This window comes from Mus pahari, chromosome X (assembly GCF_900095145.1).
Source record: "Mus pahari chromosome X, PAHARI_EIJ_v1.1, whole genome shotgun sequence".
Taxonomy (NCBI): Eukaryota; Metazoa; Chordata; class Mammalia; order Rodentia; family Muridae; genus Mus; species Mus pahari.
Window position 1 is genome coordinate 128,416,050 of NC_034613.1, and position 13,017 is coordinate 128,429,066.

The 13,017-nt window shown below is 44.3% G+C and overlaps 1 protein-coding gene across 1 annotated transcript in view; it reads right to left on the reverse strand.

Moving 5' to 3' along the window:
• Window positions 1-671: 671 nt before the first annotated feature.
• Window positions 672-13,017, reverse strand: part of LOC110313876 (protein FAM156A/FAM156B-like) — a 40,390-nt gene continuing 28,044 nt past the window's right edge. Inside the window, exon 3 of the mRNA XM_021188315.2 lies at window positions 672-4,583. Within this exon, the coding sequence (XP_021043974.1) occupies window positions 3,846-4,460 (615 nt within the window). The 5' untranslated portion in view covers window positions 4,461-4,583 and the 3' untranslated portion in view covers window positions 672-3,845. The remainder of the gene's footprint in view (window positions 4,584-13,017) is intronic.

The window sequence follows — 13,017 nt, forward strand, 5'->3', positions numbered from 1 at the left end:
TTCCATTAGCAGCCTTTAGATGAAGACATAGAACTCTCAGCTCCTCCTGTACCATGCCTGCCTGGATGGTAATGGACTGAACCTCTGAATCTGTAAGCCAGCCCCAATTAAATGTTGTGTTTTATAAGACTTGCCTTGGTCATGGTATCTGTTCACAGCAGTAAAACCCTCACTAATACACCAGGCAACCCACCAAACTTCATCCTGTCATAAAGAGCTTGTTCTCCCAGGTTATTGATAGGTTATTGATAGCACAGGGGTTTTTGAAAGAGAATAACAATCTACAGCTCAGCCCACCAAACTCCCAGGATCCTCAGGGGGCCCCAAACTCATTTATGGCACATGGATTTCCAATCTCTTCTAAGAGAAAATCAGAATGGTGCAAGGTATCTCTATTTCCAAAGGGATGTGAGAGTTTGACAATATGCAGTCCTAGAGGCAAATCAGGTTTCACCAATGAAAGGCATTCTAATGGCATCACCATGACAAAAGTCAAGGCATAATTAGAATCCCTCTTGTAGCACCAGTTTTTAAAGGTGCTTGCTGCAGCGTTAAGAGCAACAGAGCAACACACCTAAGGTACTGAAAAGTGCTCATGGAGCTGCCTGCTACTTTTTGAGTGTGAGAATCACATCCTGGTCTTCTCACACAGGCAGCATCCCTCCAAAGAGTGTGAATACAGAAATGGAGCACACTGGGTTAGGAACTTCACTACTCAGAAAGAGGGATGGTAGAATTTGAAGCTCAAATACGATTAATTAAAACTGTTTAGCTCATGTCTGGGAATCCATGTGGCCAGGTAAAGAGAGGGCCTGAGGTTGGATTCCCAGCCCTCACTCAAAGAGAGGCCTGGAAGAACACACCCATAATCCTATTGCTGCTAGGTTGAGAACAGAGGAATCTGGAACTAGTACTCCATCAGATGAAGCCAAACTGGTAAGTATCCTGATATTACAAAAGAGTACTCTGTACACACATGATGGGATGCAACAGAGGAACATGCACAGAATCAACATCAGACCTCTACGCACACAGGCACAGCTGGCTACACTGACACACACATTCAGGTACATATTCATACAGTGTACATAGACTATTGTAGCTCAACCCCCTGGAGCAGGGGTTAATTGAAGAAATGCAATTAAGTGGGGTAAAGATGAGTAGTCAGTGATTATGGTAAAGTGAGATTATCAACAGTACTCAAGTAACTGGGGGGGGGGGGCAGCTCATCTACCTCATCCCCTCGGAGGACCACCTATAGGGCAAGCAAAGAGCAAGGGGAAGGGCTCCCAAGCCATTACAATGACTAGGACAGAGTTCTTGGCCAAGCTCTCAGTGTTCTTATCCACTGTGGAATGGAGGTTTCTGAGTGTTGTAATAATTAGTCTAACAGCCGAGCCTGAGCCAACATTCAAAAGGTTTCTGCATCTCCAGGACAACAGAGTCACAGGGGATCCTGTTGTTGATTGAAGTGGCTCTCTTGAGTATCCAGCAAGTGGACCTTAGGCCTCATGGTTCCATGACCGTCTTACTATGCTGTCATCTAACTCTGAAACTTTCCTGCCTTTACTCTGAAGACGGGCAAATAGGGATGCTTGATGCACAGATGACATCAGAAAGGACAACAGGTAGCTGAAGTATCAGGTAGGGGAAGATGTCACAGGAGGAAAACATGGCACTACTTCATAGAGGGACTGTTGAGTGTAACAATGATAAGTGTTGCTGTTTCAAAAGGAGAATTAGTGCAAAGTGACCAGGCAAACTTAAGTGCAATGGAAATTTAACTTGTTACAGTCAGTAGCATGTCTCAGACAACGTGTTACAAAACTCACAATGTGTAACACAAAACAGTTGGCTCCAGAATAGCCTCTACCCAGTTTCTTTAGCACTCACAATCTCTGGCAGGACCACATTATGACATCCCACTTAACATAAGCAACAGGAGTCAAGTGAACACTGGAACAAGGGATTTCATGCCATCTGGTACAATCAGAAGACAGCACATCCTTGAAAAAAAAAAGCAAATCAATTCCATGTCAGGAAAGCTAAAATACACATGTACACCCTGGGCACCGCTCTGGTCAGAGATATAGATGATGCCCTATACAGAGCCTGCAGATCAAGAGGCATGTGAGGATGAAGGATGACAAACACTACAGTCAGTGACATGTCTCACAGATGCTCCCCTGTTACCTAGTACACAAGAGGCTCTGCTTCTTATGGCCAAATGGCCAGGGAGAAGGGTTATCCTGCTAGGATGCCTTCACCCACACAGTTATCACCCACACAATGATGGCTGGCAGGAATGTGTTCTCAGCTTCCTCCAGCCCCCTCTGTCATTCAGAAGTTATGTAGTGGGTGCTGTTCGTGAGCTATAGTGAAGAGCTTCCCCAGAATTTCAATTCAGTCCACTCAGAAGTAACAAGATAAAATGAGCCTGGAAGTTAAAAGCAGGTTCACTTTAAGCACACATGGTTTCTGGTTCCTGCTGCAGAATGATTGCTATACAGCAAACTGGAACAGTGGCCAAGTCAAAGTTGGCCAAGAAAACCCTGCTACTCTGACCCTCATGTGTCATATAGGCATGTTAAATGCTGTCCTTTTTGTCAATTCACCTAGGGGTGAATTTCTGCACTCCCATCTCTTGGATGATTAGAGTTTTTGCCAGCTATAATAAAAAACAAAACAAACAAAAGAAAAACAGCATACACAGATCACCAATACTACAAATGATAGGCTCATATTGAACGCTTTCCACTGCTGGCCATTAACCACTAAGGGAATACTTGAGGGACAGCTGCATAGCCCTCCCCAGCTTCCAGTCAATTTTATGGGTATACCCCGGCCATGGTTATATATAGTGCCATTATGGGAAAAGGTGGGACTTGTAACCTAAGTCCCTACAACATTCACCATGTATCACCAATTTCTGAGGCCATAATGACCTCCAAACCTTCCTTCGGTATAGTCCTTACCTACTCCCTAAACTGTTGATGCTTCTCCCTGCAGGCATTTGGGAGCTTCTAATCCCTTGGCTCTTCCTCTAAATGAAACTATGGCTTCCCTGACCTGCCCCAGTGTCTTTACATTGTTATAATAGTGAGATGAAGAGTTAGAAGGTAGGAGTGGGAGGGGGGGTGACACAGAGATCTGCAATCTCATGATTTCTGCTTTGATCATAATTGAGTGAACACATGGGGAATTCCTCCAGAGACCAACCAGTTGGACCACAACTTCTCTTCTTCCATGTAGGTTCAGACCATTGGATGTTTTACCCACTACAGTACACTGAGTTGCTCCCTTAAGCTCGCATTTCTGGCTTCAGTTTCTGGAAAGTGCAAGTAAATCTCTTTCTCTCCTACACAGCACATGTACCCCAATGTATGTAATAATCTTTCTGTTGGGGGAACTCAAGAAACTGACATCAAGAAGACATGTGGATGTATGTCTTCTCCATATATACACAGATATACATAGATATACATATGGTATTGGTTCTTTTTAACAAGAAATTAAAGGAGGTATTGAGCTTAAGAAAAATCGGTGAAGACTCTCAGTGTATGAATCACATCACAAACATTTGGGGATCACTTGTACCCAGTTTTCTTCTGTATAGTCTAACACGTAGCACCACATCCAAAAAGGCATGCTAAAAGACAGGCAGGGTAGTTAAGATCTTTCCAAGGGCAATTCACATCATAGCACAAGTGTTGGGACTCATCAGTGGCAGTGGACTGCCTTGACCTCAGAGGAGACCATGCCCCCCGAGACAGCAATGCAGCACCTTCTAAATGCGTTTTCACATGTATCCTCTGTGAGTTAGCACCTCAGCCTTCTTACATCCTCTACTTGAGCATCCTCTGGAACATCTTTAGGCTTTCCTGCTGCCTCTCCAGCTGGCGCATGTCCTCTGGCTCCTGCTGCTGCCGCGGTGGCTCCGGCAGGGGGACCGGTCTGTTGGCTCCCAGGCTGAGCGTGAGGCCATTGAGACCCTGTACCAGCATTTCCCAGGAAGGAGAGTTGGGGGCTGCGTTCTTCTGCTCACTCATCCCAGCAATATTCTGTCCGTGTCCCTGACATCGAAGCAGATTCTGAGCTTTGTCACCTGAGGGAAAGCCTCTGACATCCCTTTCAAGCAGGTAAGGTGCCATGTGATCCCGGTGCCAGCGTCTCGAATGCCTCAGGAAGACTTTCTTCCTCTGAGGAAAGCCCTGCTTCTCCCAGTACTGCTGCCACAGGGCCTTCTTCTCCCGAGCCTGCTGCTGGAACAGCCCCTCTGACAGAGAGGCAGGGACACCTGAGTGGGGGCTGGGGCTGATGCTCAAGATGCTGAGACCCATGCTTAGTTTTTCTGAAGAGGAAGGCTGAGGAGCTGCCGAGGCCTCTTGGGAGCTCGTCACAGTGGCTATACATGAGGGCATGGAAATTGACATTGGATCCCATTTCTGCAGTGGATCCATGGGGGTCTAGTCTGAGGTGGGGGCCACACTGAGCCCTGGCTCCAGGAGGAAAAGTGAAAGTGGAAGTTTGTGGATTAACTAGGCGAGAGCGAGGAGGGATGTATGTAGCCAGGAAAATCCAGACTGTAACAAGAGATGAGAAGAGAAGAGAAAAGAAAGAAAGCTCATGATTATTCAACAAACTTTGTCCCTCATCTTCAAAGTGGGGCCACCTCCCAGGCTTCTTCTAAGGGTTGCATGAGATGATACCTGTCCAGAGAGCTTAGCACAGGGCAGTTTACATCAACAGCATCTCTGGCACAGCTGCAGTATTCTCTCCTCTGACAGCTCATGAGGAATGTTATCATCACATGGTGAATCATATGGATTCTCCCCTCTCTTCCCACCAACCCAAAGGCAATTCTACTGCAATGTATGGACAGTGATAGCCATTCTTCATAGCAATGCTCCCATACATCTGCAGGGCAAGGTTTTATGGGCTTAAAAGGAGTTGTACTCCGGGACCTCAACGATCTCAGGTTTTCACATTACTGATCATTGGCTCGCATGCTGTCCTAGAATCTGCTCAGTTACCTCTGTGAACTCTTCCATGACATGCATGGATCATAACCAAATCTCCCTTTTTGTGATAAGAATGGGATACTGGTAGCCGACTTTGACTCTGAGGTGGCTCCTTCCTGTGTGCCAACATGTGATCTTAGGCAAAAGCCTGAAAGTGACCAATCCTGAAATTAGTTGTTTAACAGGCATTTCCTTATATGGAACTCGGAGATGTCCTCAATTTGGTATGGATTTTCCTTTACCTTGTAAGTTCCTTGACCAACCCATCAATTGGCCTGTGAAGACTATCTTAGTCTTCATTTTGGCTGACCTTCATTTTTGAATTCTGTAACTAAGGCTCATTGTCCTTTCAATTTGTGACTGTGAACTGCTTCCCCAAGGCATGGCTGATTGCTACAAAATGCTGTGTTACCCAAAGGAGTCTCCTCATCCATGGAAAACAAAGGAAGGTGAAACACTGGAAGTAAAACAAAAGGACAGGAAGATCTGCAGATGGGAGGCATCAGTGACAGAAGGTAAAGTCTGGTCATCACTCATCAATAGGAACATAGGAGTCACACCTTTGCCCACAGATAGCAGCACGTTCGAGTTGACCAAGCAAACAGTGACCCCAGTGACTCTATGTCAGGCAGAGTTGACTTTTCTCCATGAAGAAGATATGCTCAGTTCCAAGAGCAAACCATGCCATCTGTATTTCCCTTTCTATATAACAAACCTTGGTTGTTTCCTGTTACACTGTGCCTTGCAATCCAGAAGAGATATCAGGGTTAACACAGATCACCTCCCTATAACTGGGGAGGTAAAATTCTGTGATCATGTAAGGTGAAAGAGAAGTCACACTGAGGTGTAGTGGCATTGATCAGCTGACCTGCTTTTGTGAGGTGAATTTGGAAAGACAATCACAGAACCATGCAGGCTGGGGCAGCCAGCTTCGGGAAGGTTCCCTCACATTGCTAGGGCATGAGGAAACAGCCAAAGAAAGAAACATTCCATGCTTGGTAACCCATTCTTGGGGAGATCAAGGTAACCTAGCTAATGCATGTGTGTGGAGAAACAGTTTTTAAGGAGAAGATCCTTTAAAAACATCTCTGGGCAAGTGCTGCAAGTCAGCTCTCAACTATCCAAGCTCATGAGGTGGAGAACTGAGAGTTACAGCAAGGAGAGAGGGGTGGGGAGACAGAGAGACAGTAAGGAAGGGACTTTCAGAGAGAGGGGGGGAAGAGAGAGAGAGAGAGAGAGAGAGAGAGAGAGAGAGAGAGAGAGAGAGGAGAGAGAGAGAGAGAACACTAGTCTGACAGTGTCAATCAAAGTAATAACCAAATGTACCACTATCCTCTTTAACCTCTCTAGACATTGCTATTCCATGCAGTCACTGAACAAGGCCCCTGGCATAGCTGCAATCATGGTCCCTTCTACTGCACTGGCAACTGCACACAGTAGCCATGATCAGAGGGAGCAAGTATAGTTTCATGGTACCTGGTGATAGCGGAGCCACAGCACAATGGTTTTCTCTTATAGATTTTCCCTCCCTACGATCAAGGTCCTCTCGTCAAGATAGTCAATATCTTCTGCAAACCTTTCTCACTCAACATGTTCTTTTCTGGTTCTTTCCTGGACAAAATGCTTTCAGAGGAAACCAACTTACTACTCACATGCCAACTTGTCTTTCTCCAAGGTATGGATATGTCCACAAATCTGTACTGCAAAGGAACCTTTCTTACCAGGGCTGTGAGGACCCCTCAGTCAGACAGGTAGCCATTCAACAACACATCAGTCTGTCAAACTCTGAGAGTCTCACATGTTATCACCTTAAACTGAGAGAGAGGCATACTGCATTGAGAGGGAACAAGGGATGTAGAGGACTCTGTTCTCAACATTACTGGAGGATATTGGGAGAGATGGGACATTTCTTTGTGTGGGTGCCCATGTAAAAGCTAATCTTTGTGGAAGACTGCTGACACCATCATTCCTACTGTGTGACAGACTGATCCACGCTAGAGAACAGCTTTCTGGTCAGGGCTCTCACATGACTTCATGTGCTCAGTATATGGTATTCTTGGGCAACTTCCAAGTGCACTAGGGCCTGAGTTGTGAGTATACATGCATCACTTTTTTTCCTGGAGGGTAAACAATAGAGTGAGGCCATCATTGCACCCACAAATAAGTACTTATTTGACTTTGGTCTGGATGCATAAACAAAACTGCATTGTGTCTCAGGATCAAGTACCACAGGAACCAAACCGTCCAAACCCAGGATGCCTGAGAAGACTCCTCAGGAAATGACCTTTCCATTGCCACTCAGAGGAGGACATTGCAGTCCTCTGGGATAACAGTATGGAATATAGACTTCTGCATAAAAGAATAGTGTGATTTAACGGTCTGAGGTGTGGAACAGATTGGCACCAGATGAGCCTAAATTGGTAGCCCTTGACCCTGACAGATGAAGTAAACCTTTTGGGGAAAGTGGTAAGGATTGAAACATTACCTTCAAAACAGTGGCAAAGTTTGTGTGGCAGATAAGAGCATCCCAGTTCCCTCCAGACATCCCTTTACTTGCACTTTTATTTTGCACTATTAATCACAAATTCATTCTAGGCAATGTTTCTATAGATGGATGTACTCAGTTGAACTCACCATTCCAGACCTTGTAACAGAATAGTGCCCTCATATTACTCTTTTATGAATTCATTGGCACCTGGATATCTCATAAAGTCAAAGGCTGGGAAGGCAATCTTACTTACAATCGTTCACATGGGACAGGCTGTTGAGACAGTGGTGATGTTGCAGCTTAGTGGGCAAATTCTACATTGGGGGTCTAGGAGAGAATTTTGTAGAGACCATGATTGTCTTAGTCGGGGTTTGTATTCCTGCAGAAAACATAACCAAGACACAAGTTGGGTAGGAAAGGGTTTATTCAGCTTATACTTCCACACTGCTGTTCATCACCAAAGGAAGTCAGGACAAAACTCAAGCAGATCAGGAAGCAGGAGCTGATGTAGAGGCCATGGAGGGATGTTCTTTACTGGCTTGCTTCCTTCCTCTGGCTTGCTCAGCTTACTCTCTTACAGAACCCAGGACTACCAGCCCAGGCATGGCACCACCCACAATAGGCCCTCCCCACTAGATCACTAATTGAAAAAATGCCTTACAGCTGGATCTCATGGTGGCATTTCCTCAAGGGAGGCTCCTTTCTCTGTGATAACTCCAGCTTGTGTCAAGTTGACACAAAACCAGCCAATACAAAGATATTGAGGGTGGATAAATGGACTAAGAGTAAGTTAGAGCACTGTATAGCTAGTGAGGCAGTAAGATCGTGGTTGGAATCTACAAGTTGGAGAGGACTGAGATCTTCACTTGGAGTCCTGGTCCCTGGAGGGGACATAAACCATGTGTCAGAGAAGACTTCCAGGCTGGCCAGGCACTAAGTATTTGAACTCTCTTGACATAGACATATCCCTCAGGGCTGAGGCACTGGATATCAGTAGTGAGCAGAAAAGATCATTGAAAACTATGCCTTTAGGAATACCATAAGGGAAATCCCACAATGGTTAGATGATTGGGCTAAACTGAGAAGAAATAGGCAAAGGGGAAATAAAATAGAAGGTGTCACATAGCTAGGCCATCATTTAATGGGAACAGTGTGGAAGCATAGTCTCACCTCAGTCTTTTCTCTTGTACTCCAGGAACGACGACCTGATGACACAAAGTTCTCTTCCTTAAACAGTTGCCACCCTGTCAGGATGCTCACTGCTAGCAAGCAATCTCTGAGTTAGATAATGGAAATTCTGTAGCTTTGTGCTGTATGTGGGTGACCTTCACATGCTTCACCTAAGTAAACCAACTGCTCCAGCACCTACTGAAGCTGCTCCAATTTTAAAGCATAATATGTCCTCAGCTAACTCACTCATTGTTCTTCTGTCAGACAAAAACGGATCCTTTATAATCTCAGTTTTTATTAATTCATTATCCTCAGTTCTCTTACACTGTTTCTCTTTAATTTTTAGTTCAGGTCTCACTTTTAGGTTGGCTTGGACTGTATCTCACTTTGTAGCATAAAATCCTCTCAGAAGTAGAGTCACCATTTTGCCTCAGCCCCCTTGGGTATTATAGGAATTGGTCACTTTGTCTATTCAATATTCACAGATGTGTGTGTGTGTGTGTGTGTGTGTGTGTGTGTGTGATTGTGTGTGACTATGTCTCTATATGTGCATGTGAGACTGTGTGTGTGTCCTGCACACTTATGCATTCTCAGATGCAAACTAAGTGTGGATGCTATTTGTCAATTGGCCTGCCTCCAATTTCTTATCCTTCTGTTTTGGTCTCCCATTTGCCTGGAGGAATGGCATGCTCATTTCAATCTGCCTGTTCTTAAAATTTACCAAGGCATCTAAGTTCTTCAGCTCAATGTTCCAAACACTGTTCTCCCACTGTTGGGGAATACTTACTACTAGATTCTATATTCTCTATCAAATCTGCAGGTTTCTCAACAGGAATGTGGCTATTCTGACTAATAGAAGAGGGGAGGGGAAATGCCCTACTACATTAGATCTGAGCAATCTGCTTTAAACTCTTGAGAAAATATTTGAAAAATTGATCTTCAGTAGCTCCACACGATGTAAGACCACATTTTAGCTTTCTAGTTTCTCTGCAACAGATGGTTTCCAGCATATGACTTTATCCAAGAAAACAGATAAATCATGTCTCATGTTTAATACCCTTACAATTTGCCACCAATTATTGTATGCTTCAATGTGAAGTGCCATGGCCTATGTGCCAATAGAAGAGGCTCTGTCAGTGTTCAGGCTTCATACCTCATGTATGTCTGCCTTTTAAACTAGAGTTCAAGTTGGAGGTTAACTAGGCTAATACCTTCCTGATTCATCTTCCCTCTAATGACACCCACAAGGTAAGGGGATATTCAGGGTAGAGTTTCAGACTGTGTCTTTGACATGTCTAGATGCATGGACTCTGGAAAAAAATGTACCACTATCAGTCTGCAGCTCTAAGCAAGCACACCTTACAATGTCTTTGGGTGTACCTGCAGAGTACTATGGGCCATACAAAAGGACCACAGTATAACCAAAACTGTATCATACTGCACACAGTCCCCTTAGCAGCTGGTTGCTGCCAATCAATGCAAGACACTCTTCCCACTTCAGTACATGTACCTGAGGCCAAAAAGAGAGCTGAGGAGTGACCAAGGATGTGTATAGTCGCCATCAACAGTGAGGGCCTGTGAGACATAAAGGAGACTCAAGACTGACCATCCTTAAGAAGAGTGGTGCCAAGGTCCAGTTAGGTCACAGGGATACCACCAATACATCCAATCCTTGTTAAGGAGGGTATCACCAAGGTTTATGGTTGCATGTGTTCAGTTTCAGTAAGTGAGTTACTTACCAGCTTGTTGTCTCTGAGAGCTACTTCACCGCCTTGTATCCTTCCACTAGCAGGAAAGAGCAAGTCTGCTGTCATACTTACATTGACTCCTGAGAGATGAATACAGAGGACATATCTTCCATTCCAGCTTTGGCCATTAGAAAGGGTTTTCATTTATTTGCATATGTTTACTTTTGTCTGTATGGGGTATCAACCTAGACCAGAGTATGAGTATGTTACCACTGGAATATATTTCCAACCTTCTTTTTTGACTTTTTCTTTTGACATAAAGAATCAAAACAGGACACTGGCTGTCCTTGAACTCATTCTCTAGCTCTGGATTGGAGGTTATGATCCTCTTGGCTCAGCAACACAGTTAGCTGGAGTTAACAGGCTTATACCTGCAGGCATCTGTATTATTTCGTTTGAAGACAAGCATATGGGCCTCTTGCTCTTCCAAGAGAAGAAATAAACAGTACTCTTTCTCCCAGGAGATGGCCAACAATTCTCTCCTCTTCACCTTAAGCTTCAGTTACCTGGTATACCCAATGGTGGTTTGAGATTTGACAACTAATTCTTAGGTTGTCCCTCACAGGAAAACTCAGTGCACAAAAGTACAGTGATGACACATGTGGTAAAGGCCAGCCAGAACTGATTGGAGCAGAAATGGACCTCCCTCAAAGTCAAGAAGTTGTGTACTGGTTTTGCACCTGATCACTATCACACTTTCTTAAGGGAAGTTGAACTAAACAAACCAACAGGTCTGAGAAGTCCATGTTGCAAAGTATGCTTCCTGTCCACCTTCAGTCTTGGTCCATATGACTATTTACTCCTTTAAGAAATCATCCTGTCCATAGTTACCAAAAATTTGTGCCAAGATGCAGAGGAGATAACCACCTGTAGTCAGAGTCAGTTGCCTTACTGTGAGGACACAAGCAACTTTATTGCACTTCTCAAATGGATAATGGGCATATGATGATGATGTAGAGGATGGGACAAGAGTTCCGAAAACCCTTCAACATCTAGGGTTTGATAAGAACCCAAAGTGATCTTTGCTTCAGTCTGTTCTCTCCTGCGTTCAGATAGATAGAGAGCATTTTCCCAGAGGAATTGGTCTGGTGAATATGTTAATCTGCAGCAGGGCTGATGTACAGGAAGAAGGAAGCACAGCACAAGGACTGTGATATACATCATTCAGGTGACTCTCACTCTTCCCAAGCAAAAATCACAAGTGAAACCAGTGTCATCTGTCGTTGCCCAAGGAGAGAATTCACAGAGGACAACTGAGGATCTCTACACTTGTGCATGCTATATGGCATTCCACATGACCAGACAGTTGGTCCCACAAATTTCTTCTTATTTATTTTGGGTCAAGTCATACCTCTTATCTGTGACCATGAAAAGATTAAGACATCATGGCTAGACTTGCTGAAGTACCACTGTATCAAGTACTAACTCTGTATGAAAGGCCATCAGAAGAATGGGGAATCCAGGTCAGATTTCTTGACTTGGAGATGGGAGAGGAAGGGAAGGAGAGTAGTGAGAGAAAGGGGATGGAGAGAAAGAATGGGCTGCACAGAGTGGTGAGAGGGAAAAGGAGAGTGGCAAGAGAGAGGGGCTGGCAAGACAGAAGGTCCCTGAGTTTCTAAGGCCTAAGAAATGTACTCATAATTGTGACTGTATGACTGAGCTCAAATATTGCCAAGATGTATAATGCCAATGAATGGGTACCTCCAACTCTAGCTTCTAGAATCAAACCTGCTACGGTTAAAAAAGGCATTTTGTAGTAGGATAAGGAGCTTGGACAAAGTGGAAAATACTTGGGTTTCAAGTCCTGTGATACTACTCAACACTTAGGTGCCTTAAGCTCATCTTGGACTCCTATCACCCTCTTCAGGACCTCATTGGACTGGATGCAAGGTCCCATAGCTGCCTATAACTTGTAAAGCTCACCGTACTTTTATATCCAAGGGTAAGATATGGAAGTGATGGGGTCCTAGAACATAGTTGATTGTTCCTAAAGGTAAGTTAGGTCATTATTCCCTGCACACAAACCCTGTCTCACCCTTAGTGAAGCATTCTTTCCTTGTTCCATGCATTTAATTCTTCAGTGGAAAAGAATCCCTTCTTTCCCATGCTTTAGTTCTTTTTACTAAAAAATAACTTGTACTTTACAGGAGAGACAGTTGTGATGGACAATGTTCCATCTCTCCAATCAATAGTGAGATCCTTTAGGACAGAGACTGTTTATAAAGTTTAAGGAATTCTACAAAACAGTAAGAGGATGACATTTTGTATTTACTAGGACAAGAGATTATACTGTTGGAAAAGACAGATTTGTATGAGTTTAAGGCAAGCTGGAGGTACAGAGGCACTAGACTTGCAGCATGGTCACATGGTAAAAGAAGAAATTTATTTTAAGAAAGGACAGACAAAATGACAGGAGCATTCTATGGTATCATAGGGATAGCAAGTGTGTGCAGACTTCCTTGTGGTAAATGCTATCCTGGTCTACATAGAGAGTTCAAGGCCAGCCTTAGCTAGGTGTAAGAAGAGAAGAATCAAGAGAAGAGGAGGAGAAGAGAGGAGAGGAGAGGAAAGGAGAGGGGAGGGGAGGGGA